Source organism: Thunnus thynnus, chromosome 18, assembly GCF_963924715.1.
Source record: "Thunnus thynnus chromosome 18, fThuThy2.1, whole genome shotgun sequence".
Taxonomy (NCBI): Eukaryota; Metazoa; Chordata; class Actinopteri; order Scombriformes; family Scombridae; genus Thunnus; species Thunnus thynnus.
Genome location: NC_089534.1, coordinates 3,612,344 through 3,640,120, shown reverse-complemented (window position 1 = coordinate 3,640,120; position 27,777 = coordinate 3,612,344). Strand labels below are relative to the sequence as shown.

The following is a 27,777-nucleotide window of genomic DNA, read 5'->3' as shown; positions in this document are numbered from 1 at the left end:
GTTAAAAGGATCATATTTTCACTGCTGTTGAGTTTCCACAGTTTCATTTCATTCAGCTGTTTAACTCGACTCACTAAAATAACTCTAGATAAGGATTGTTCCACTTCCACTTCTAAGTTTGCTTTAATTACTTTCATATCAGAACATAAAAAAATGAACAACAGAGATACATATGTTTAAAAAATACTGTGCATCAAACAATAACAGGTGATACATACTTAAAAAAAAGTTAAAACTAATACATGTTTAACTACAACACCAGCACATTAAAGTAGCTGACAGCAAGTTCATCAATCAAACTGTATCATAAACTGTATTTTGCTCATTTACATTCCAAGCAGCCTCCTTTGCACATGTTGCTACTAGTTAACCTACTGCACCCCCTGCTGGACAAAAAAGTTTTTACAACAATAAATCCTGAAAATCATCATAAAAACATAGTCAAACATTTATGTAAAGAAATGAGAAGTAACATGACAATATTAATCTAACTAAACTTGACCAATCAATGTAATAAAATGAGAGGAGCTGTAACTATACTGTGATCTCTTATTTGTTGGGTTTGTTGACGGTAGCGTAGAGGCTGCTGGGATCAATGGAGGCTCCAGCAGAAGAGGAGGAAAATTTCACAGTGCTGTAGGTCACTGCATCATCATCATCATCATCATCCTGAACCTGGAAAACAATACACATAAATTACACATCATGACATGCCACAAAACGCTACAAGACAGTGCAGCATGAAGATATCCAACACCACAAACACACCACAGTCAATAGTGACATAGGAAGCATGATCACATAGTGCAACACACAGATTCTCAGATTTATCTGGTGACCCTTTGGAGGGCCCCGACCCCTAGGTTGGGAACCACTGGACTAAACTAGCTAACTGTATATAAAGTAGTGTAAACTAGCTCCACCTCCAGCAGCTACAACAGTAACATGCTGCTCTAACACTGATGCTTCACTATTAATAATCTAATGATGTCATATATAATAATATATCAGTCAGAGGGACCAAACCACTACTTTTACTGCAATACTTTAACTACATCAAGCTCATAATACTTATGTACTTTTACTGCAATACTTTAACTACATCAAGCTCATAATACTTATGTACTTTTACTGCAATACTTTAACTACATTACGCTCATAATACTGTACTTTTACTGTAGTAAGATTTTTCATGCAGGACTTTTACTTGTAATGGAGTATTTTTACATTGCTGTATTGATACTTTTACTTAAATAAAGGATCTGAATACTTCTTCCACCACTGTTGAACTTAAAGATGAATCCTCTGGAGATCATATATATCCACAGCAAATTTACTGACAATGTGGTTCACAGCTAATATCTTATTTTGGACCAGAGTGGTTCTCTTCCTGTCATTCATTGCTGAATTGTTTTTCTTTGTTCACCAACATCACCAGTGTAACCAATCAGACAGCTTACCCGGGCTTTACTGTTGGTCTTCTTGATGTAGCTGATGGAGGCGTAGGAAACAGCATCTTCAGGATCAGCCTACACAGCAAAGACAACATGATGGCTGCTCAGTAACATGTGGATTTATACTGACTCACCTCTTCAGTTCAGTTCAGTTCAATTCTAGTTGTATTCTGTCTTCTTCTATGTTGCAGATGACAGTTAGACTCAAGAGTTTCTATCATACTGCCACATAATGGGGAACAAATACAAGTAAATGTAATGTTGTACTGGGTGTGGTGTGTGATCTCACTGGTCCTGACTGGTTTCTGAACCAGACCGAGTCACTGCAGGGTTTAAGCTCAGTCCCTGACTCATTTTACCTCTTTAAAACACAGTCAGAAATGTTTATTCTTGTTGTCTTTTAACTACAGAACTAAAAATAACAATGACAGAAAATGGTTTGCTCTATAAAGTCTTATAATATCAATCATGTAATCACAATAATAATCATAATAATCATCATATAAACCTGATGATTGAATTTTAAACTCACAGTGTTTTCATCCATCTGTATGTTGTTCCCTGAAAGACAAAAGAGAGACGACTTTAGTTTCAACACTGAAAATCCAGGTTTTTCAAAAAGTTTCATCTGTGGACTTTCTCACCTGTAGTTTTCTTCCGTCTGATGACAACCACAACAACAGTTAGTAAGAGTGCTGCTAAACCCACAGCCACAATGATGTACCACCACCAACCTGGAAAGAGAAAGAAAACATTAAAAACATTCAGGCTGCAGCTTTCTGTTCTGTTCAAAATCCTGCTGCTAAACTAGAAGAGAAGTCACTCACTACTACTATTGTTTCCCTCACACAAACCTTAGTTTTCTACTGTTATCATGTCTTGAGCAAAAACAATCCAATTCAACTTCAAAATACTGATTTGCAAATATTGACTGTGAGGAGCATTACTAAACACTCGACCATTTACTCAGACATGTGTTTGAACACTGTATGAGACTGACTGACTGATGAAGATAATATCTTTACTCACAGCCAAAGATTAGTCTGACACTCATACTTCATTGCATCATAACAGTATTCAAACTTTAGACTTTAAAAGAGGAAGACAGAGAGACATGGCTTGCAGTGGCGTTTTCTACCAGAAGCCAAAGGAAGCCAGGCTTCCTCTATTTTTTCAGACTGCAGTTGTCATTTCATTAAAAACACTTTGTTTAACAGTTTCAGTAATTCTTGTGTGCTGTTGCTGTCATCGCTTCCCTATTTCTCATTGAGTATTTTACAATGAGCTAAACAGCGCCCCTCTAAATGTTTGGTGGTGAATGTGTGTGAAACACTATATTGCACTTCTACTGTGGACTAATGTCATGTCCGTGAGGAGGTGAGACTGAAATTGGCATCCCTTTGTGAAAAAAAATGGAAGGATTAACCAATCAGATGAGGCTACCCTCATGCCACTGCCAATCTGTGATTAGTCAGGACTATGCCAAGGGAAGCCAGCCAACCTTTGGCCTCTCACCAATCAAATCATAGCATGTTATCAATGTCATTTAAGGGGGGGGGGGGTAACCCTTAGCCGTTTGATATCACTGTTTGCAATATTAGCAAGTGTAGTTATGGAGGTTAAAAAATAATTTTACTAAACTACCACTACAGCAGCAACTCAAAATTAAATCTGATGGCAGGCCAACACTCAAACTAGCTATTTTGCTGGCCGTGTCTTCTTTTCGACAAGGATTCGTGCTCACTGAATAATCTACGGGCCACTACAGGATTCATGGACCTTGCCAACCTGTCATGGGCAATCGAGAGGCACGGTAAATCAAAAGGTCACATATATTGTGCTGTGAAATTGAAGCTTTTTGGGTGCATCAGGATTGACAAGGCCCTGGACTCAAGAACCATTAGCACAAAGAAGCACAATGAACAGGTGAAGAAGAACTGGGATATTCTGATGAGACTTATTGTTGCAGCCTTGTACCTTGCGTGCCAAGAACAAGCATTCAGGGGACACAATGAGGCCGCTGGAAGCTCAAACAGGGACAATTTTGTGGAGCTCGTGCATACATTTGCGGATTTTGACACTACACTTTCAGAGCACTTGGGATCATCAACAGTCTTCAGCTGTATGTCAAACACCATACAGAATGACATCATTGAAAGCATGGCTCGTGTTAACCAGGATGAGAATGATAGGGAAATAAACATGTCTTCTTTCATTGCTGTAGAAGGGGATGACACATCAGACATTTCCCACAAGTGCCAACTGACTGTCATCATCAGATTTGTTAATGAAAAAGGCGGTATGTGTGAACATTTTCTCTGCACTTTTGATGTCAGCTCAGATAGAGATGCACAAGCTATAACATCAGTGGTGATGAGAGCCATCGGGAAGTCCCACAAATAAACTCATTTGTCAGACTTATGACAGAGGAAGCTGCATGAGTGGACAACACGGTGGAGTGCAGGCTTTAGTGAAATCCCACTGCCCCAATGCGCTATTCATCCACTGTTATGCTCATAAGTTAAATTTGGTTTTAGCACAAGGCACAAATAACATTCAAGTAGTCAAACTGGTTTTTGCCACTATTGATGCCTTTCACAATTTTTTCTCATGTTCATGTAAGAGATCGGCATTACTGTGTGAAGTTGATCGAGCTGTGCGTGTACTTGGGGGATCTGCTGTGAGGTGGAATTTCAAAAGCCGTGCGGTACACGCCATCCATGAAGGACGCAGCTCGCTCTGTATCGCTTTCGATAAGATAATGACAGAGCCGGGATGGGACAAAGAGACCATTGTGCAGAGCGAGGCCTCGAAGCAAAAACTTGAGGATTTTGACTTTACCTTCCTGCTCGGGGTCAAGACCACACTCAGCGCTCTCAAAGCCACAAGAACAGATGAGACATTCAGTGGCATTCATGATGAAACTGTCCAGGCAGTCGGAGATCCTGTGCCCCGACGTAAACGTTGTCGCCATGGCTGGGAGGACCTGGAACAGGCGGTTAACCAGCACGAAGAAGGAGACGAAGAAACTGTTGTATTTTTCTGACGTATTAACTTCCAGATTGTTGACAGTGTAGTATTGCACATGACCCACAGATTCGCAGATGTGGAGCACCTGAGCTTTTTTGGGTATTGGATCACACATCATTTGCATCTTTCTGCAAGCCCGCTGTATTTCCCAGCAGCGAGTTGGCTCAGCTGATCAAGACGTATCCATTCAAAGATGAGCAGAAGTTAAGGAATGAGCTACACACGCTGTATAACAACAAGTTATTTCACAAGCCACCAACAGAGCTGGTACAGCCTCTTATTAAGGATGACCTACAGGGCACTCTGCAAGGTCTACAAGCTGCTCCAGCTTATGTTCACAATACCAGCCACCAGCACATCAGCAGAGTGTTCCTTTTCCTGTCTAAAAAGGATAAAAACTTATTGCTTAATGTGCCATACTTGCCTGGGTTTAGCTGAATGTGTTAGTCAGTCCGTGGACAAGTTTTATTGTGGTTGTTTACGCATAGAAAATCAGCACCACGGACAGCACTCATAGGGCCAGGTTACCTGAACAGATGATATTGTGATTGTTTATAGCCTCTGCAGGTCTGGTACAGGGTTGTTAAGTGTTTTAGGTCATGTTGTATAATGAACATTTGGTCTAGTTTTAAATGATAAAGAAGCATGGAAAGTATTTGTGTATTTCAAGCACATACAACAGGATTTGTAAGTCATGGGTTTGATACACGTAGACTACTGATACTTTATGATGTAGCCTAAAAATAAAACTTTAAACGTCTCCTGATTGAATTTGTGAATGAATGCTTCTTTTATTCGTTATCGAATCTGTACTGTGCATTAAGCAGCCGGTTATGCATTTAGGTGGGGGGTCGGATAAATTGATAAGAAAATGCATAAATTGATAAGATGATTAGGACTGTGTGTTTGAGAGAGAAAGAGAGAGAGAGGGTGTGTCCGTAAACGCAAGTGTCGGCTGTTGTGTGTGTGTGAGAGAGAGAGTGTGTGCACGGGCGCGTGTCGGTGATACAGTATGATACAATTTTGTGTAAAATGACTTATTATGTTGGCTGTTAATGCGGCAACAGAGTCTTTCCTGTCTCCCTTGTCTCACTTGGCCTCCTCAAAAGTTTTCCCCACACCACTGATGGCATGACATTATTGGTTTATGTATAAAAATAATCCAGTTTTTTTTTAAAAAAGGAAAGATGTTGAATCTACTGTTGTAGGTTCCCACCAATCTCTACATAATGTTCTGAATATTTACATAAATGAGGGCCTATATGTACTTTTCCTTTTCACTCTTTCCTTTCAGTAACAATGTTCTAAATGTATTATAAATTAAGTATTCATATAGTGCTTTGGCAAAACTGTATCTGATTATGGTCATGCCAATAAAGCCCTTTGAATCTGAATGTGAGTTAGAGAAGCAAATGCTAAATGTTCAGTTTCTACCTTGTTGGGTATCATTGTTTGCAGGCACTTTCAGATCTTTGTTGTCTCTGCTTTTGTGCTTTCTTCCATTGTTGTAGTTGATATAATTGTTGCTGTCGTTGCGTCCTCACCTGCATCTATTCTGCTGTTTTTAAATTAAACGCTAGCGAATCATGCTAACATGCTCACAATGACAAAGCTGACATGCTGATGTTTAGCAGGTGTAATGTTTGTACATGTACCATATTTACTGTTGCCCTGACGATGATGGTCACCTAATTTTAAGGACGTAGTAACTTTAAGTCACACCACATGTTTCTCTGACATCAACAAAGTGATCATTTTAATTCAAATCATGATCTTTCCCTAAACCTAACAGACCTGAACCACAGCATTGTCACATCATAAAACATCATTATTGTTTAACAGTGATGTGTGACAGTTTTGGAAAGCACAGACAAATGATGACGCCCTGCTGATTACTGCTGATATAGACACCAGAGTAGAAAATGCTGATACGTGTTGTTCTGGAGTCACATAGTCAAATTTTTTGGTATTTGGTATTATTTGGTGGTTTAATTCAGATGATTTGTTGTTTTTTTGTCTTGCAGTAATCATTCCTCCTGTTCATACTGACCATTAGAAGATCCCTTCATAATGTACATTCATACTTTAGACTTCAAAAGAGGAGCGAGAGAGAGATACTGTAAAGCAAGATACACAAAATGTTGAATTACCTGAAGCATCTTTGGTTGAGGTTTTTGCTGTTGTGGCGTCTGCACCTGGACAAATGGACAAAGCCCAGGAAGTGTACGATTAGAAAATACTTCATGTTTACCAACTGCAGTACCAGTCGTCTATGAGTCTGGGAGACTCCAGTTTGAGACCCAGTGTGGGGACCTCCTCCGTAAGGCAGTTTATTCATGAACACTTATTGTAACACTTTAATATTCTAAAAATAAAAGAGTAATAAAAACAAAAACAGGATTTTTAAGTCTCTTTCCACTGTTATTCAAATACAAATACAAATAATTTTGCTGCCTCAACAAATACAGACACAAATACAAATACTGGGCTCTCTGCACATCCCTAGTAGGTACAACCATGTCTCCTAGAAATCATATACAACTTAATTGTTTTCCCAGTTACACTGCGTTGGCTAATCGCTGCCCGAATCACATTCACAGGCAACATTTTTTCAGATGAATGATGTGATCTATTCATATTATCATTGTGAAGTCTCAGGGAGGAAGTTGTTGTGGATGACGGGTGTACAAGAAGCACCAGAGAACGAGGTTTGCATCCTGAGTCTGTGTGTTTAGATTTAGGCAACAAAAGCACTTTGGTTAAAGTTAGTGAAAGATTGTGGTTTTGCTTTATTGTTAATAAATATGTTATGCTTCAGTCACTGAAGGCTTTTTTCTGTATTAAAGCAAGACCATGATCTTTCCCCAACCTTAACAATGTGCTGCCAGCGCCTAAACATCATCATACAAGGTTTAATATTTCTATAGTTTCTTCCAGTGGATATACTGCAAGATCAGATATTTTGGTGGAAAAAAACCTGACTACGTTTTCTCTGAACATTTCACTCATATGTTCAATATCAACAGTTTTGCGATTTGCCAAATATGTTAATTAACATTTTTTTGTCATGTTGAGAGAAAACATAATTCAACCAGCATTATGTTTCTAGCAAAAGTGCATTATATTGAAAAGTGTTCCTAATATTTTTTCCACCCCATTAACATACATGAGGGAGGCAAAATATTAGGAACACTTTTCAACATAATGTACTTCAGTACATCACCATCCACTATGAACTAAATAACAACTTAAGGCATAATTTTCACCTTTCTGACAATGTCAATGAAAACTGAAACTATATAAACTTTGTAAAAGTAGAATTTATGGCAGAGCTGTTGTTGTTCCTAATAAAGTGCTTGGTCAGTGTTCAGTATATGACATACAGTATATGTAATTTATAGTAGACGAGGTTGGAAGATAATATGAGGCTTCAGCTTTCTCAGTTAGTCAAATAAAGTAACAGAGAGAGATAATGTTGAGTTACCTTGTGATGTAATTGTAGCATCTTTGGTTGCAGATGTTGCAGATGTTGCAGTTGTTGCAGTTGTTGCTGTTGTGGCGTCTGCATCTGGACAAATGAACAAAACCCAGAAATTATACAATTAGAGAATACTTCATGTTTATCATCTGCAGTACCTCAATGAGAAAGAATATCATCTTAAAACTTCAAATCTATAAAATACACAAATATTTTATGTAAATCTTTACATCAGTCTGAAGTGATTTTAAACAGCTCATCATATTCTCACCTGTTTTCTCAACTGTGGTCCAACAGCTGAAGATAAACAGCTGCACGTTTCTGTCATTATGTGTCACAATACACTTAAGTGTATCATGGCTCTTTGATATATAATAAGAGGTGTTGCAGGAAGACTGTGATGTCTTAAAGTCATTGATGTGTTTATCCACATCTTTACCATTAACCAGATACTTCACTGTGTGTGTATTATTCTTAAATGTCCACACAGAGCAGTTTAACATCTTCTCCTCGGTTGTATGTTTAGTCACTGGTGAGAGAAAGAAAAGTGGAAAATTAACTTCATCACTGTGATCATAATTGTTGTAATGTTGGAAACTTTATGATGTAAATACTCACTTTTAATAACAGACAGATCAAACTGAGTGTCTTGACCTTGTTTTTGTCCTGATTTGAATTGTCTGCAGGTGTAACGACCAACATCCTCAACTGTGACCTTCTTTATAACCAGAGAACAGTTCGCTGTAACACTCAGTCTGTCTGATTTAGCTTTGGCTTCTTCATCAATCTGCCCAAGTTTAATCAGCTCTACTGCTGCTGTGCTTCCTGAACCACTGAAGATCCAGCTAGTACTGTTACATTTATCTTTATCCTTTAACACATTTTCACAATGCAAAGTGACTTCATCTCCATCTCTGACAGTGAAGGAGGAATCTTGTCCAGTTATGTCTGCTGAGAGATATGAGAGAGGAATATCAACAATTAACTGAAATAAATAGAAATATGACTGTCATGTTCATTGTTAGTGTGAGGATCATTTTAGATACAACAGAACTTTCTAAATGTGTCTCACTTTCAGTTTTCAGTTCATTAAACTCAACATATTAACAACTAACAACATACTCGTCTCAATTTAAGAAGGTTAATAAAATACTAAATTAATCTTTTTTTCTTACCTGAAAACTGAAGCACCAGTATCAGAAACAACATTTGAATCCGTCTGAATTCAACCATCCTGCTTCTCTCTCTCATCGATCTCTGCTTCTCTTAACTGTCGCAGTCTCTAAAGTAATGTGTGAAGTAAGGCGTCTTCTTCCTGTCATTTGTACGTGTGTCACTTCCTCTTCCTCACTCTGCTGCATGTACAGTCCAGGCAGTAAGTATTTGGACAGTTACACAGTTTTTGTTCTTCAGGCTCTGTGTTTCAGCACATTCAATCTGTAATAAAACAATGAATACTGCATTAAAGTACCAAGTCTCAGCTTTAATTAGAGTAGTGCATGTAGTTAAAGTTTAGTTCTTATTCACTGTGACTGACAAGACACTGACTCACATTTCTTGATCAGTAATATGACGGGTAAGCAGCACTAAAGAGGTCAGAGGTCAGATGTCACAGCTGTCTGACAAAGATCCTGTGAAACTGGGATGTAATCACGGATCACAAGGTAAAGAAATATGTTTCTGCAGTCAGAGCAGCCATATTAAACCATATTAAGATTCAACAAGTGCACACTGTGTTCGTTCCCACGGTGTATTTGTGTCAATGACGTGTTTGACCTCTTGAAAGTAAGAAGAGGAAGTTGAAGGTGTGAAGTGTTGTGGTAAGATAAATGTTTGCAATAATGCAGCTCTTCTTTTCTGTAGATAGTGTTTATTAGAAAACAGACAGGATTCATGGTGACGTCTGACAGCACACATGAACAGACAGGTGAAGAGTCAAACTTTGACTCTTGATGCTCAACATGGTGTAACATGGTGATACTGTAGCAGCTGTAAAAGAACAGATAAGATGATGTTTTAGTGGTCTGAGACCTGTTAGTTCCTAATTCTATCTTTGCAGTCATTTTTTTCTGAGAAATGAGAGGTGTGAAGTGTTGTGGTGAGAATGTGGAAACAACAGCAGCAGAGCTCTGGAGGTTGAAGGTTTAGAGGTGAAAGAACAGACAGATAAGGGAAGTTGTGGTCTGAGTAGAAGCAGGACGTCTATAGCTGAAAATATCCACCTTTCATTATCAGTCAGAACACTGTTAGTACATGAAATAATTACACAACACAGTGTAGAATGAAGTGGTTAATATTTCTTTATTTGCATATTATATTATTATCAGATATAATAAAGAGAAGACTGTTACTGACTGCAGTAAGACTCAAAGCTCATTCAAACCAAACACATGTTGACTTCCTGACAAACATGTTAACAATGATAAATGAAAGTTAAAATCAGTTCCTCTGTACACTTAAATATGAAACTGAACTAAGGAAGTAAAATGAGTTAAAACGTGAGAAAAGCTTGAGAAATAATGCAGGAAAAGACATTTAATAAAACTCACAGCTTCTTAACAAGAGATAAAATCCAGATTTGAATATTGTTGTCCAAGTCAGACTAAAAATAAAAATTTCTCAGCACACAAAACATACAAATCTCAAAGTGATCTTATGATTCTTTCTTTATGTAAAGAATTCAACTACTCATGTAAAACTGAGACCATATTAATGATATAACAGCAAGGGAGTCATTTCTCTGGTGAGTTGATGTTGGTGTGGAAGTCGTTGATCAGTGGAGTCTGACAGAAGTAGAAGGTTCTCCAAAGTTTTCATAGTTCACCGCACCATCATCTTCATCATTCTGCTCCTGTGAAAAACAACACAAAGAAACCCACTCTGACACACTCACACTGAAAACTCACAAATCACAACCCTACTTCTTTGACCTTTATGTTTCTGCTGCTGCACATTCAACACAATCACAGATAATCTAACATATACAAATAAATGAAGTTGTTCCTCCCCAGAAGAGCCCTGAACTCCCAGATTTTCCTCCCAGCTGACTGTTGAAGTTTTAAAAGTGAACACAGGTCACAGTGGAGTCAGCAGAACCTGAACGCACCATCAGATATTTACCTGACTGGCTGCTGGACCAGAATGCTTCGCTGTTCGGCTTCTTACTGAGTTTAAAACCTGCACAAACACAAACAGTGAGACATTCACAGTCCTGCACTGACTTACAGTCTCTTAATGTACACATTTGTCTTTTTATACATCAGTTCAGTTGTTATTTTCAACTCACAATGTTGTCATCAGGTGGTCTCTGGTTCCCTGGAAAATAAATCACAGAGTAACATTTCAGTTCTAAAGTTACAGTTTGTTTTACACTTAACAAATGTTGGTCTGAATTTTCTCACCTCGAGCTCTGAAGAGAAGAACAGTAATCACAGTGATGAGGAGGAGTTCAGCCACACGCATCACCAACATTATGTAGCTCAGAGCAGAACAATCTGTACGAGTATTAATTAGAGAAACAACATGACAGTAAAGGAAGTATGTACATTTGAAATATTTTGGTAGATTGTCACATTTAATAATCAGGTTCATGTGAGCTGTGGAAATAAAAACCATGGAAATAAAAGATTCACTAGTTGCATTTGTACAGCAGTGTATTGCTGCCACCATGACATAAAATATTTTCTCAGTTTCTTGATATAACGAGAAAACATTCTGAGAAAAACAATTTGTTATGTTAAACCAGTTATGCAGCACATTGCTGCTCTTTATGGGTTCAAGAGCTCAAGAAGCTATTATGATATCGACTGCAGTTGGACCTCATGTTATGAAAAATGACAGACAGGTAGAAACAGGAAGAAAAAGAGGAGCCTTATATACCAGGGGAGATATTTACTGTGCACTCACTACGTTTCATTACTGTTAATGAGAAACTGATAAAATATACAGACACAAGCACAGCAAAGCACGTTTCAACTGTTTTTCACTTTTTGATTGTTTGGGGAAAACCCATGTAACTTATGCATGTAATTAGGGATGCACGATATTGGATTTTTTGCCGATATCCGATATGCCGATAATTCCATCTCACTGTGGCCGATTGCCAATGCCGATACTGATATATGCACATATTTTTTTCCAGCTGGCTGAGGAGACTATTATGCATGCAAGCACAGATTGTACTAAGTATGATCAAGAAAGACAATATATGAAGGAAGAACTTAGGAAGACTGGAGTTCAGGAGCTCAGCATTAAAACTTTAATGAATTTGCCAAGTGGGAGGAGCCATAGAGTTTTCTTTGAATTCATTAGACAGACAGGATTAATGTGTAGGATTTAATCTCTGGTCCACACTCCAGAGCAGAAGGTGGTGGTAATGCACCTAATATGCTGGTTGCCAACTGCTGTTATAAACCAAAAAGATTTTTTTTTTTTCAAACAGAGTGGTACATCCTGTCAGCCGAGGTGTTTCCTATCTGTGCAGCCGAACTGAGCAGCTCCTCGACGGACTGTTTCTCATTGGCTGCATCTCAAGTCTCTTAAATTGCATCCATGTTTCCCTCACTTGTGTCTTTTCCAATGCAAGGAGAGACGCAAGGAAACCAAGCGAGGAGAGAGGAAACAAGGAAAATTGTTTTAAGAGACATGAGACGTCCTCTCCTCTGAAGCGTCATGTGAAGTGACGTCCGTTTCTGATGACAGCGACAGCTGAGGAATGGAGGAAATAATAGATCATGAAAAGAAAAATCTTTCTAATAAATGAAGGAAGTTGTTTATGTTTTTTTTGTTGATCAGACCGACAATTAACAGATTTTTAACTATAAGATGAACCAGAAAACAAGTAAAACATAAAACTTGGGAATGATACACTTAAATTTAATCTGTAGTCTGTCTCTGCTTCGGTATGAAACTGCAGTGATGTATCAGATCAGTCTGATCAGCTGCAGCGTCCAATCAATAACTGATATCCAATAAGGGGGCGTGTCGGCAGGTAAAAGACTTCTGGGAGGTCTGCTCTCATGTTTCCTCACTCCTCGCTCCTCCGAGCCTGTCAGAATGGCGCATCAAGAACAACTTCCAGTTCAGGCAAGGAGCGAGGAGACATAAATTAAGAGACTAGAGACGTACCCACTGACGGTCCCGGTGTTTCCTCCAAAGGCTCCACTTCACTCAAGCTGCCCATCAGAACCGCTGCTTCTTCCCACTGAATAACAAACCGGGGCTTGATGCTCCGGTTGGATCCACATGGAGAGCCGGGGCTAACGTTAGCTGAGAGGCTAGCAGAGCATTAGCCGCAGCATGGCCAGCGGGAAGCACAGCCAGCTAGCCTCTGCTAGCCTCCCAGCTAACGTTAGCCCCGCTTCTGCATGTGGATCCAACCAGAGCACTGAGCCCCAGTTTGTTATTCAGATTAAAGTGGGAAGAAGCAGCGGTTCTGACAGGCAGCTTGAGTGAAGTGGAGCCTGTGGAGGAAACACCGGGACCGTCAGGGTGAGAGTCAGTCGAGGGAAGCACAGTCATTTTAGAGCTTTTATCGGCCGATACCGATGACGTGCCGATAATATCGTGCATCCCTACATCCCTACCTCTCTCCTCCTCCTCCTCTCCATCTGTATGCATTCATGTAACATCAATGCATGTCACTAACTTTGCTTCTTCCCTGGAGTTTTTTGTGCTTTCTCATCTCACAGGAAACCCTGGGTTGCAGGCCAAGCCCTCGTGGTCCTTCACAGTCCTGTTGGCATCCTTCCCTGGCTATTGCTATTGCTGCTGTTATTGTTATTGTCATGACTGTTGTTATTCTGCCCCCCCCATCCCTCCTCTTTCTTTCTCTCTCTCAACCCGGTCAAAGCAGATGGCTGCCCATCTGGAGCCGGGTTCTGCTTGAGGTTTCTTCCTGTTAAAGGGGAGTTTTTCCTCACCGCTGTCGCCAAGTGCTGCTCATGGGGGAATTGTTGGTGTAGGAGCCATTTATGTTGATTGTTGGCATGTCATTTGTTTAGTTATAACTTGCAGTATTATTTTGGACATTGGGTGGCGGTTTTGGGTTAGGTTTTATTAGATGCACAGGGTTGTATATGTGGGGGCATAGTGTCGCTGAGTCAGTTTGTTGTTCATTTTATTTCTATTTTCTTTTTTTTTGGTGAATATTCTCAAAATCTATGCAATGAGAGAGAAAGAAAGAGAGAGAGGGCGTGTCGGTAAACGCAAGTGTCGGCTGTTGTGTGTGTGTGATAGAGAGAGAGAGTGTGCACGGGCGCGTGTCGGTGATACAGTATGATACAATTTTGTGTAAAATGACTTATTACATTGGCTGTTAAAGCGGTAACATAGTCTTTCCTGTCTCCCTTGTCTCACTTGGCTTCCTCAAAAGTTTTCCCCACGCCACTGATGGCATGACATTATTGGTTTATGTATAAAAATAATCCAGTTTTTTTAAAAAAAGGAAAGATGTTGAATCTACTGTTGTAGGTTCCCACCAATCTCTACATAATGTTCTGAATATTTACATAAATGAGTGCCTATATGTACTTTTCCTTTTCACTCTTTCCTTTTAGTAACAATGTTCTAAATGTATTATAAATTAAGTATTCATATAGTGCTTTGGCAAAACTGTATCTGATTATGGTCATGCCAATAAAGCCCTTTGAATCTGAATGTGAGTTAGTGAAGTAAATGCTAAATGTTCAGTTTCTACCTTGTTGGGTATCATTGTTTGCAGGCACTTTCAGGTCTTTGTTGTCTCTGCTTTTGTGCTTTCTTCCATTGTTGTAGTTGATATAATTGTTGCTGTTGTTGTGTCCTCACCTGCATCTATTCTACTGTTTTTAAACTGTATACAGCCACGCTAGCGACTCATGCTAACATGCTCACAATGACAAAGCTGACATGCTGATGTTTAGCAGGTGTAATGTTTGTACATGTACCATATTTGCTGTTGCCCTGACGATGATGGTCACCTAATTTTAAGGAAGTAGTAACTTTAACTCACACCACATGTTTCTCTAACATTAACAAAATGATAATTTTAACTCAAATCATGATCTTTCCCTAAACCTAACAGACCTGAACCACAGTGTTGTCACATCATAAAACATCATTATTGTTTAACAGTGATGTGTGACAGTTTTGGAAAGCACAGACAAATGATGACGCCCTGCTGATTACTGCTGATATAGACACCAGAGTAGAAAATGCTCATATGTGTTGTTCTGGAGTCACATGGTCAAATTTTTTGGTATTTGGTGGTTTAATTTGGAGGATTTGTTGTTTTTTTTTCTTGCTGTAATCATTCCTCCTGTTCATACTGACCTTTAGAGGATCCCTTCATAATGTACATTCATACTTTAGACTTCAAAAGAGGAGAGAGAGAGAGATACTGTAAAGCAAGATACACAAAATATTGAATTACCTGTAGCATCTTTGGTTGAGATTTTTGCTGTTGTGGCGTCTGCACCTGGACAAATGGACAAAGCACAGAAATTGTACGATTAGAAAATACTTCATGTTTACCAACTGCAGTACCAGTCGTCTATGAGTCTGGGAGACTCCAGTTTGAGACCCGGTGTGGGGACTTCCTTCGTAAGGCAGTTTATTCATGAACACTTATTGTAACACTTTAATATTCTAAAAATAAAAGAGTAATAAAAACAAAAACAGGATTTTTAAGCCTCTTTCCACTGTTATTCAAATACAGATACAAATACAAATACTGGGCTCTCTGCACATCCCTAGTAGGTACAACCATGTCTCCTAGAAATCATACACAACTTAATTGTTTTCCCAGTTACACTGCGTTGGCAAATTGCTGCCTGAGTCACATTCAGAGGCAACATTTTTTCAGATGAATGATGTGATCTATTTATATTATCACTGTGAAGTCTCAGAGAGGAAGTTGTTGTGGATGACGGGCGTACAAGAAGCACCAGAGAACGAGGTTTGCATCCTGAGTCTGTGTGTTTAGATTTAGGCAACAAAAGCACTTTGGTTTAGGTTAGTGAAAGATTGTGGTTTTGCTTTATTGTTAATAAATATGTTATGCTTCAGTCACTGAAGGCTTTTTTCTGTATTAAAGCAAGACCATGATCTTTCCCCAACCTTAACAATGTGCTGCCAGCGCCTAAACATCATCATACAAGGTTTAATATTTCTATAGTTTCTTCTAGTGGATATATTGCATGATCGGGTATTTAGGTGGAAAAAAACCCCGACTACGTTGTCTCTGAACATTTCACTCATATGTTCAATATCAACATTTTGCAATTTGCCAAATATGTTAATATGTTCCTAATATTTTTTCCATCCCATTAACATACATGAGGGAGGCAAAATATTAGGAACACTTTTCAATATAATACACTCCAGTACATCACCATCCACTATGAACTACATATTAACATAAAGTAGAATTATCACCTTTCTGACAATGTCAACGAAAACTGAAACTATATAAACTTTGTAAAAGTAGAATTTATGGCAGAGCTGTTGTTGTTCCTAATAAAGTGCTTGGTCAGTGTTCAGTATATGACATACAGTATATGTAATTTATAGTAGACGGGGTTGGAAGATAATATGAGGCTTCAGCTTTCTCAGTTAGTCAAATAAAGTAACAGAGAGAGATACTGTAAAGAAACATACAGAAAATGTTGAGTTACCTTGTGATGTAATTGTAGCATCATTGGTTGCAGATATTGCTGTTGTGGCGTCTGCACCTGGACAAATGAATAAAGCCCAGAAATTATACAATTAGAAAATACTTCATGTTTATCATCTGCAGTACCTCAATGAGAAAGAATATCATCTTAAAACTTCAAATCTATAAAACACACAAATATTTTATGTAAATCTTTACATCAGTCTGAAGTGATTTTAAACAGCTCATCATATTCTCACCTGTTTTCTCAACTGTGGTCCAACAGCTGAAGATAAACAGCTGCACTTTTCTGTCATCATGTGTCACAATACACTTTTTGCAATTTGAACTGATTAAAAGTCTTTGTGAAAGAATGTCTACATCTACACTAGTAAGCAGCTGTTTTCACATATTGCCAGGGCAGCAGTGGTTGAATACACTGAATAAAATGTTGAATACATATGAGTGACTTTGTTGCTCACCTTCTTGTGTTGTTGATCTTGTTGTTTCAGGTTCTGTTGTTGTTTCAGCCACACCTGACAGATTAAATAACAAAAACCAACAAACTTTAAAATGAGACAAAAACACATTGTTCATCATCTGCTGTGACTAAATGAGAAACATTTATATCAACCTAAAACTTAAAATACATCAAATAAATAAATGCAGTTTTGTCATTTTTCATATCAGAATAAAGTGATTTTAAACAGCTCATCATCTTCTCACCTGGTTTCTCACATGACAACTGAGGACTGAAGTTATACAGCTGCACTTTTCCATTGTTGGGATCTGTGACTTCACACTTCAATATCGTATAATTTGATGTGTAAATATCATGAGAAGTCAGGAAGGATGCAGTGGCTGAACAGGTAGACTGTGATGTCTTCAAGTCTTTGTTATCTTTGTCCACATCTTTACCCTGATACAACCACTTCACTGTCTGTCTACACTGTCCACGTTTCGACACAGAGCAGCTTAACGTCACATTATCAGTGTCCTTATATTCAGTCACTGGTGAAGATGGAGATATTGTGAGAGAAAGACAACAAGAGTCAGATTAACTTCATCACTGTAATCATAATTATTGTAATGTTTCAGTATATTGTTCTAACAAGACAGTTTGAACTGAAAACATTATGATGTAAATACTCACTGGTAACAACAGACAGATCAACCTGAGAGTCTTGACCTTGTTGTTGTCCTGATTTGAACTGTCTGCAGGTGTAACGACCAACATCCTCAACTGTGACCTTCTTTATGACCAGAGAACAGTTCGCTGTAACACTCAGTCTGTCTGATTTAGCTTTGGAATCTACATGAATTTTCCCATTTTCAAACAGTGTTTTTGTTGTTCCTGAAGCACTGAAGAGCCAGGTAATACTGTCCCATTTATCTTGATCCTTTAACACATTTTGACAATGCAAAGTAGCTTTATATCCAACTCTGACAGTGAAGGAGGAATATTGTCCAGTTATGTCTGCTGAGAGATATGAGAGAGGAATATGAACAATTAACTGAAATAAATAGAAATATGACTGTCATGTTCATTGTTAGTGTGAGGATCATTTTAGATACAACAGAACTTTCTAAATGTGTCTCATCTTCAGTTTTCAGTTCATTAAACTCAACATATTAACAACTAGCAACATACTCGTCTCAATTTAAGAAGGTTAATAAAATACTAAATTCATCTTTTTTTCTTACCTGAAAACTGAAGCACCAGTATCAGAAACAACATTTGAATCCGTCTGAATTCAACCATCCTGCTTCTCTCTCTCATCGATCTCTGCTTCTCTTAACTGTCGCAGTCTCTAAAGTAATGTGTGAAGTAAGGCGTCTTCTTCCTGTCATTTGTACGTGTGTCACTTCCTCTTCCTCACTCTGCTGCATGTACAGTCCAGACAGTAAGTATTTGGACAGTTACACAGTTTTTGTTCTTCAGGCTCTGTGTTTCAGCACATTCAATCTGTAATAAAACAATGAATACTGCATTAAAGTACCAAGTCTCAGCTTTAATTAGAGTAGTAACTGTAACTGTAAATGTCCAAATACTTACTGTCTGGACTGTATGTAGGCAGACTGATCAGAGTTTTTTGCAACCGAAAACTAATTAACATATTTACTTTTGACAGTTTAGTTCTTATTCACTGTGACTGACAAGACATTGACTCACATTTCTTGATCAGTAATATGACGGGTAAGCAGCACTAAAGAGGTCAGAGGTCAGATGTCACAGCTGTCTGACAAAGATCCTGTGAAACTGGGATGTAATCACGGATCACAAGGTAAAGAAATATGTTTCTGCAGTCAGAGCAGCCATATTAAACCATATTAAGATTCAACAAGTGCACACTGTGTTCGTTCCCACGGTGTATTTGTGACAACGACGTGTTTGACCTCCTGAAAAGAAGAAGAGGAAGTTGAAGGTGTGAAGTGTTGTGGTAAGATAAATGTTTGCAATAATGCAGCTCTTCTTTTCTGTAGATAGTGTTTATTAGAAAACAGACAGGATTCATGGTGACGTCTGACAGCACACATGAACAGACAGGTGAAGAGTCAAACTTTGACTCTTGATGCTCAACATGGTGTAACATGGTGATACTGTAGCAGCTGTAAAAGAACAGATAAGATGATTTTTTAGTGGTCTGAGACCTGTTAGTTCCTCATTCTATCTTTGCAGTCATTTTTTTCTGAGAAATGAGAGGGGTGTGAAGTGTTGTGGTGAGAATGTGGAAACAACAGCAGCAGAGCTCTGGAGGTTGAAGGTTTAGGGGTGAAAGAACAGACAGAAAAGGGAAGTTGTGGTCTGAGTAGAAGCAGGACGTCTATAGCTGAAAATATCCACCTTTCATTATCAGTCAGAACACTGTTAGTACATGAAATAATTACACAACACAGTGTAGAATTAAGTGGTTAATATTTCTTTATTTGCATATTATATTATTAACAGATATAATAAAGAGAAGACTGTTACTGACTGCAGTAAGACTCAAAGCTCATTCAAACCAAACACATGTTGACTTCCTGACAAACATGTTAACAATGATAAATGAAAGTTAAAATCAGTTCCTCTGTACACTTAAATATGAAACTGAACTAAGGAAGTAAAATGAGTTAAAACGTGAGAAAAGCTTGAGAAATAATGCAGGAAAAGACATTTAATAAAACTCACAGCTTCTTAACAAGAGATAAAATCCAGATTTGAATATTGTTGTCCAAGTCAGACTAAAAATAAAAATTTCTCAGCACACAAAACATACAAATCTCAAAGTGATCTTATGATTCTTTCTTTATGTAAAGAATTCAACTACTCATGTAAAACTGAGACCATATTAATGATATAACAGCAAGGGAGTCATTTCTCTGGTGAGTTGATGTTGATGTGGAAGTCGTTGATCAGTGGAGTCTGACAGAAGTAGAAGGTTCTCCAAAGTTTTCATAGTTCACCGCACCATCATCTTCATCATTCTGCTCCTGTGAAAAACAACACAAAGAAACCCACTCTGACACACTCACACTGAAAACTCACAAATCACAACCCTACTTCTTTGACCTTTAGGTTTCTGCTGCTGCACATTCAACACAATCACAGATAATCTAACATATACAAATAAATGAAGTTGTTCCTCCCCAGAAGAGCCCTGAACTCCCAGATTTTCCTCCCAGCTGACTGTTGAAGTTTTAAAAGTGAACACAGGTCACAGTGGAGTCAGCAGAACCTGAACGCACCATCAGATATTTACCTGACTGGCTGCTGGACCAGAACGCTTCGCTGTTCGGCTTCTTACTGAGTTTAAATCCTGCACAAACACAAACAGTGAGACATTCACAGTCCTGCACTGACTTACAGTCTCTTAATGTACACATTTGTCTTTTTATACATCAGTTCAGTTGTTATTTTCAACTCACAATGTTGTCATCAGGTGGTCTCTGGTTCCCTGGAAAATAAATCACAGAGTAACATTTCAGTTCTAAAGTTACAGTTTGTTTTACACTTAACAAATGTTGGTCTGAATTTTCTCACCTCGAGCTCTGAAGAGAAGAACAGTAATCACAGTGATGAGGAGGAGTTCAGCCACATGCATCACCAACATTATGTAGCTCAGAGCAGAACAATCTGTACGAGTATTAATTAGAGAAACAACATGACAGTAAAGGAAGTATGTACATTTGAAATATTTTGGCAGGTTGTCACATTTAATAATCAGGTTCATGTGAGCTGTGGAAATAAAAACCATGGAAATAAAAGATTTACTAGTTGCATTTGTACAGCAGTGTATTGCTGCCACCATGACATAAAATATTTTCTCAGTTTCTTGATATAACGAGAAAACATTCTGAGAAAAACAATTTTTTATGTTAAACCAGTTATGCAGCACATTGCTGCTCTTTATGGGTTCAAGAGCTCAAGAAGATATTATGATATCGACTGCAGTTGGACCTCATGTTATGAAAAATGACAGACAGGTAGAAACAGGAAGAAAAAGAGGAGCCTTATATACCAGGGGAGATATTTACTGTGCGCTCACGTTTCATTACTGTTAATGAAAAACTGATAAAATATACAGACACAAGCACAGCAAAGCACGTTTTAACTGCTTTTCACTTTTTGATTGTTTGGGGAAAACCCATGTAACTGCATGTAATTAGGCATGCATGATATTGGATTTTTTGCCGATATCCGATATGCCGATAATGCCAACTCACTGTGGCCGATTGCCGATACCGATATATTCACATATTTTTTTCCAGCTGGCTGAGGAGACTATTACACATGCAAGCATAGATCGTACTAAGTATGATCAAGAAAGACAATATATGAAGGAAGAACTTAGGAAGACTGGAATTCAGGATCTCAGCATTAAAACTTTAATGAATTTGCCAAGTGGGAGCAGCAGTAGAGTTTTCTTTGAATTCATTAGACAGACAGGATTAATGTGGAGGATTGTGGTAATGCACCTAATACGCTGGTTGCCAACCGCTGTTATAAACCAAAACGATTTTTTTTTTCAAACAGAGTGGTACATCCTGTCAGCCGAGGTGTTTCCTATCTGTGCAGCCGAACTGAGCAGCTCCTCGACGGACTGTTTCTCATTGAGTGCATCCCAAGTCTCTTAAATTGCATCCACGTGTCCCTCACTTGCGTCTTTTCGACGCAAGGAAACCAAGGAAACCAAGCGAGGAGAGAGGAAACAAGGAAAATTGTTTTAAGAGACATGAGACGTCCTCTCCTCTGAAGCGTCATGTGAAGTGACGTCCGTTTCTGATGACGGCGACAGCTGATCACAGCTGGATCAGCTGACGGTCCCGGTGTTTCCTCCAAAGGCTCCACTTCACTCAAGCTGCCCGTCAGACCTGCTGCTTCTTCCCACTGAATAACAAACCGGGGCTTGATGCTCCGGTTGGACCCACATGGAGAGCCGGGGCTAACGTTAGCTGAGAGGCTAGCAGAGCATTAGCCGCAGCATGGCCAGCGGGAAGCACAGCCAGGTAGCCTCTGCTAGCCTCCCAGCTAACGTTAGCCCCGCTTCTGCATGTGGATCGAACCAGAACACTGAGCCCCAGTTTGTTATTCAGGTTAAAGTGGGAAGAAGCAGCGGTTCTGACAGGCAGCTTGAGTGAAGTGGAGCCTGTGGAGGAAACACCGGGACCGTCAGGGTGAGAGTCAGTGGAGGGAAGCACAGTCATTTTAGAGCTTTTATCGGCCGATACCGATGACGTGCCGATAATATCGTGCATCCCTACATCCCTACCTCTCTCCTCCTCCTCCTCTCCATCTGTATGCATTCATGTAACATCAATGCATGTCACTAACTTTGCTTCTTCCCTGGAGTTTTTTGTGCTTTCTCATCTCACAGGAAACCCTGGGTTGCAGGCCAAGCCCTCGCGGTCCTTCACAGTCCTGTTGGCATCCTTCCCTGGCTATTGCTATTGCTGCTGTTATTGTTATTGTCATGATTATTGTTATTCTCCCCCCCCCCCATATCCCCCTCATTCTTTCTCTCTCTCAACCCAACCGGTCAAAGCAGATGGCTGCCCATCTGGAGCCGGGTTCTGCTTGAGGTTTCTTCCCGTTAAAGGGGAGTTTTTCCTCACCGCTGTCGCCAAGTGCTGCTCATGGGGGAATTGTTGGTGTAGGAGCCATTTATGTTGATTGTTGGCATGTCATTTGTTTAGTTATAACTTGCAGTATTATTTTGGACACCGGGTGGCGGTTTTGGGTTAGGTTTTATTAGATGCACAGGGTTGTATATGTGGGGGCATAGTGTAGCTGAGTCAATCTGTTGTTCATTTTATTTCTATTTTTTTTTTGACGAACATTCTCAAAATCTATGCAATGAGAGAGAGAGTGTGCATGGGCGCGTGTCGGTGATACAGTATGATACAATTTTGTGTAAAATGACTTATTACATTGGCTGTTAAAGCGGTAACATAGTCTTTCCTGTCTCCCTTGTCTCATTTGGCTTCCTCAAAAGTTTTCCCCACGCCACTGATGGAATGACATCATTGGTTTATGTATAAAAATAATCCAGTTTTTTTTAAAAAAAGGAAAGATGTTGAATCTGCTGTTGTAGGTTCCCACCAATCTCTACATAATGTTCTGAATATTTACATAAATGAGTGCCTATATGTATCTTTCCTTCTCACTCTTTCCTTTCAGTAACAATGTTCTAAATGTATTATAAATTAAGTATTCATATAGTGCTTTGATGAAACTGTATCTGATTATGGTCATGCCAATAAAGCCCTTTGAATCTGAATGTGAGTTAGAGAAGTAAATGCTAAATGTTCAGTTTCTACCTTGTTGGGTATCATTGTTTGCAGGCACTTTCAGGTCTTTGTTGTCTCTGCTTTTGTGCTTTCTTCCATTGTTGTAGTTGATATAATTGTTGCTGTCGTTGCGTCCTCACCTGCATCTATTCTACTGTTTTTAAATTAAACGCTAGCGACTCATGCTAACATGCTCACAATGACAAAGCTGACATGCTGATGTTTAGCAGGTGTAAGGTTTGTACATGTACCATATTTGCTGTTGCCATGACGATGATGGTCACCTAATTTTAAGGATGTAGTAACTTTAACTCACCCAACGTGTTTCTCTGACATTAACAAAGTGATCATTTTAACTCAAATCATGATCTTTCCCTAAACCTAACCAGACCTGAACCACAGCGTTGTCACATCATAAAACATCATTATTGTTTAACAGTGATGTGTGACAGTTTTGGAAAGCACAGACAAATGATGACGCCCTGCTGATTACTGCTGATATAGACACCAGAGTAGAAAATGCTCATATGTGTTGTTCTGGAGTCACATGGTCAATTTTTTTGGTATTTGGTGGTTTAATTTGGAGGATTTGTTGTTTTTTTTTCTTGCTGTAATCATTCCTCCTGTTCATACTGACCTTTAGAAGATCCCTTCATAATGTACATTCATACTTTAGACTTCAAAAGAGGAGAGAGAGAGATACTGTAAAGCAAGATACACAAAATGTTGAGTTACCTGTAGCATCTTTGGTTGAGGTTTTTGCTGTTATGGCGTCTGCACCTGGACAAATGGACAAAGTGCAGAAATTGTACACTCAGAAAATACTTTATGTTTACCAACTGCAGTACCAGTCGTCTATGAGTCTGGGAGACTCAGTTTGAGACCTGGTGTGGGGACCTCCTCCGTAAGGCAGTTTATTCATGAACACTTATTGTAACATTTTAATATTCTAAAATTAAAAGCGTAATAAAAACAAAAACAAAAACAGGATTTTTAAGCATCTTTCCACTGTTATCCGAATACAAATACAAATAATTTTGCTGCCTCAACAAGTACAGATACAAATACAAATACTGGGCTCTCTGCACATCCCTAGTAGGTACAACCATGTCTCCTAGAAATCATATACAACTTAATTGTTTTCCCAGTTACACTGTGTTGGCAAATCGCTGCCTGAGTCACATTCAGAGGCAACATTTTTTCAGATGAATGATGTGATCTATTTATATTATCACTGTGAAGTCTCAGAGAGGAAGTTGTTGTGGATGACGGGCGTACAAGAAGCACCAGAGAACGAGGTTTGCATCCTGAGTCTCTGTGTTTAGATTTAGGCAACAAAAGCACTTTGGTTAAGGTTAATAAAAGATTGTGGTTTCACTTTATTGTTGATAAATATGTCATGCTTAAGTCACTGAAGGCTTTTTTCTGTATTAAAGCAAGACCATGATCTTTCCCCAACCTTAACAAAGTGCTGCCAGCGCCTAAACATCATCATACAAGGTTTAATATTTCTATAGTTTCTTCTAGTGGATATACTGCAAGATCGGGTATTTTGGCGGAAAAAAACCTGACAATGTTGTCTGTGAACATTTCTCTCATATGTTCAATATCAACAGTTTTGTGATTTGCCACATATGTTAACTAATATTTTTTCCACCACATTAACATACATGAGGGCGGCAAAATATTAGGAACACTTTTCAATATAATACACTCCCGTACATCACCATCCACTATGAACTAAACATTAACATAAAGTAGAATTATCACCTTTCTGTCAATGTTAACGAAAACTGAAACTATATAAACTTTGTAAAAGTAGAATTTATGGCAGAGCTGTTGTTGTTCCTAATAAAGTGCTTGGTCAGTGTTCAGTATATGACATACAGTATATGTAATTTATAGTAGACGGGGTTGGAAGATAATATGAGGCTTCAGCTTTCTCAGTTAGTCAAATAAAGTAACAGAGAGAGAAACTGTAAAGAAACATACAGAAAATGTTGAGTTACCTTGTGATGTAATTGTAGCATCTTTGGTTGCAGATGTTGTGGTTGTAGCTGCCTTTGTGCTGCTTTGAATTGTTGTTGATTCAGTTGTTGCTGTTGTGGCGTCTGCATCTGGACAAATTAACAAAGCCCAGAAATTATACAACTAGAAAATACTTCATGTTTATCATCTGCAGTACCTCAATGAGAAAGAATATCATCTTAAAACTTCAAATCTATAAAACACACAAATATTTTATGTAAATCTTTACATCAGTCTGAAGTGATTTTAAACAGCTCATCATATTCTCACCTGTTTTCTCAACTGTGGTCCAACAGCTGAAGATAAACAGCTGCACTTTTCTTCTGTCATTATCTGTCATAATACACTTAAGTGTATCATGGCTCTTTGATATATAATAAGAGGTGTTGCAGGAAGACTGTGATGTCTTTAAGTCGTTGATGTGTTTATCCACATCTTTATCATTAACCAGATACTTCACTGTGTGTGTATACTCTCCAAATGTCCACACAGAGCAGTTTAACATCTTCTCCTTGGTTGTATGTTCAGTCACTGGTGAGAGAAAGATAACAAGAGGAAAATTAACTTAATCACTGTGATCATAATTATTATAATGTTTGAAACTTTATGATGTAAATACTCACTTTTAATAACAGACAGATCAAACTGAGAGTCTTGACCTTGTTGTTGTCCTGATTTGAACTGTCTGCAGGTGTAACAACCAACATCCTTAACTGTGACCTTCTTTATAACCAGAGAACAGTTCGCTGTAACACTCAGTCTGTCTGATTTAGCTTTGGCTTCATGAATTTTCCCATGTTCAAACAGTGTTTTTGATGTTTCTGAATGACTGAAGATCCAGGTAGTACTGTCACATTTATCTTGATCCTTTAACACATTTTCACAATGCAAAGTAACTTCATCTCTATCTCTGACAGTGAAGGAGGAATATTGTCCAGTTATGTCTGCTGAGAGATATGAGAGAGGAATATGAACAATTAACTGAAATAAATAGAAATATGACTGTCATGTTCATTGTTAGTGTGAGGATCATTTTAGATACAACAGAACTTTCTAAATGTGTCTCATCTTCAGTTTTCAGTTCATTAAACTCAACATATTAACAACTAACAACATACTCGTCTCAATTTAAGAAGGTTAATAAAATACTAAATTCATCTTTTTTTCTTACCTGAAAACTGAAGCACCAGTATCAGAAACAACATTTGAATCCGTCTGAATTCAACCATCCTGCTTCTCTCTCTCATCGATCTCTGCTTCTCTTAACTGTCGCAGTCTCTAAAGTAATGTGTGAAGTAAGGCATCTTCTTCCTGTCATTTGCACATCTGACACTTCCTCTTCCTCACTCTGCTGCATGTACAGTCCAGGCAGTAAGTATTTGGACAGTTACACAGTTTTTGTTCTTCAGGCTCTGTGTTTCAGCACATTCAATCTGTAATAAAACAATGAATACTGCATTAAAGTGCCAAGTCTCAGCTTTGGTGAAGATGGAGATATTGTGAGAGAAAGACAACAAGAGTCAGATTAACTTCATCACTGTAATCATAATTATTGTAATGTTTCAGTATATTGTTCTAACAAGACAGTTTGAGCTGAAACCATTATGATGTAAATACTCACTGGTAACAACAGACAGATCAACCTGAGAGTATTGACCTTGTAGTTGTCCTGATTTGAACTGTCTGCAGGTGTAACAACCAACATCCTCAACTGTGACCTTCTTTATAACCAGAGAACAGTTCGCTGTAACACTCAGTCTGTCTGATTTAGCTTTGGCTTCTTCACCAATCTGCCCAAGTTTAATCAGCTCTACTGCTGCTGTGTTTCCTGAACCAATGAAGAGCCAGGTAGTACTGTTACATTTATCCTGATCCTTTATCACGTTTTCACAAGGTGACTTTCTCTCCATCGCTGACAGTGAAGGACAGGAAAGTTTGTCCAGTTACTGCTGTGGAGCAAAAAAGAGAAAAACTATGAAAACCATTTAAAATAAGAATATGAAAAACATGGTGTGGAGAAAGTTGATGATAATTCTTAACAAATCACTCACCACGCCCAAAACAAAATAAATAGTCTTCTAAGTTAAATGAATGTTTATTAAATGCTGTTTTATGTTTTTAAAGCAGTCTTACCTGTCAGAAGCAGCAGCAGCAGCAGAAATAATGAAATCCATCTGAAACCAGACATTCTGCTGTGTCTCTCTCAGTGTCTAACGAACTAATGTGTCCTCAGATAAAAAGTCGTCCGTATGGTGAAGAGATGTAGATGTCACTCCCCTATGATTGCTTCACTTGTTGGTTTTGTGCTTTTTTTTGTGATGAGGCATCTGCGTCACGTCCTCCTGGTTGCTGAACTTCATATTTCTGTCAGTAAGAGAGGACAT

General features: G+C 38.5%; 2 protein-coding genes across 13 annotated transcripts in view; both read right to left on the bottom strand.

Moving 5' to 3' along the window:
• Nucleotides 1-99: 99 nt before the first annotated feature.
• LOC137169543 (uncharacterized) lies at nt 100-18,683 on the bottom strand. 2 transcript variants are annotated; one of them, XM_067572801.1, is made up of 9 exons: nt 18,299-18,487; nt 17,748-18,074; nt 17,321-17,605; nt 17,077-17,130; nt 7,969-8,052; nt 2,099-2,188; nt 1,987-2,015; nt 1,461-1,529; nt 100-675 (listed from the first exon to the last, which is right to left on the bottom strand). In XM_067572801.1, exons 1-9 carry the CDS (start codon nt 18,372-18,374, stop codon nt 550-552), a joined length of 1,140 nt encoding a protein of 379 aa, XP_067428902.1. In that variant the 5' UTR covers nt 18,375-18,487; the 3' UTR covers nt 100-549. The 2 variants fall into 2 exon arrangements, with proteins under 2 accessions (XP_067428902.1, XP_067428903.1); XM_067572802.1 differs by lacking the exons at nt 100-675; nt 1,461-1,529; nt 1,987-2,015; nt 2,099-2,188; nt 7,969-8,052 and adding exons at nt 10,611-10,813; nt 11,083-11,139; nt 11,249-11,277; nt 11,364-11,456 and having other exon boundaries at nt 18,299-18,683.
• Nucleotides 18,684-19,499: 816 nt separating this feature from the next.
• Nucleotides 19,500-27,777, bottom strand: part of LOC137169540 (mucin-22-like) — a 34,266-nt gene continuing 25,988 nt past the window's right edge. For 8 of the 11 annotated variants that reach the window (XM_067572785.1, XM_067572786.1, XM_067572787.1 and 5 more), the window contains one exon: nt 27,616-27,757. Coding sequence is in view for 2 of the 11 variants with exons in the window: in XM_067572784.1 (XP_067428885.1) it covers nt 19,991-20,068; nt 20,338-20,394; nt 20,504-20,532; nt 20,619-20,711; nt 24,101-24,145; nt 25,375-25,482 (410 nt within the window). In the remaining 9 variants the exon portion in view is untranslated. Of the gene's footprint in view, nt 20,069-20,337; nt 20,395-20,503; nt 20,533-20,618; nt 20,712-24,100; nt 24,146-25,374; nt 25,483-27,615; nt 27,758-27,777 lie in introns of those variants that run through there. The other 3 variants (XM_067572784.1, XM_067572789.1, XM_067572788.1) reach the window with 3 other exon arrangements.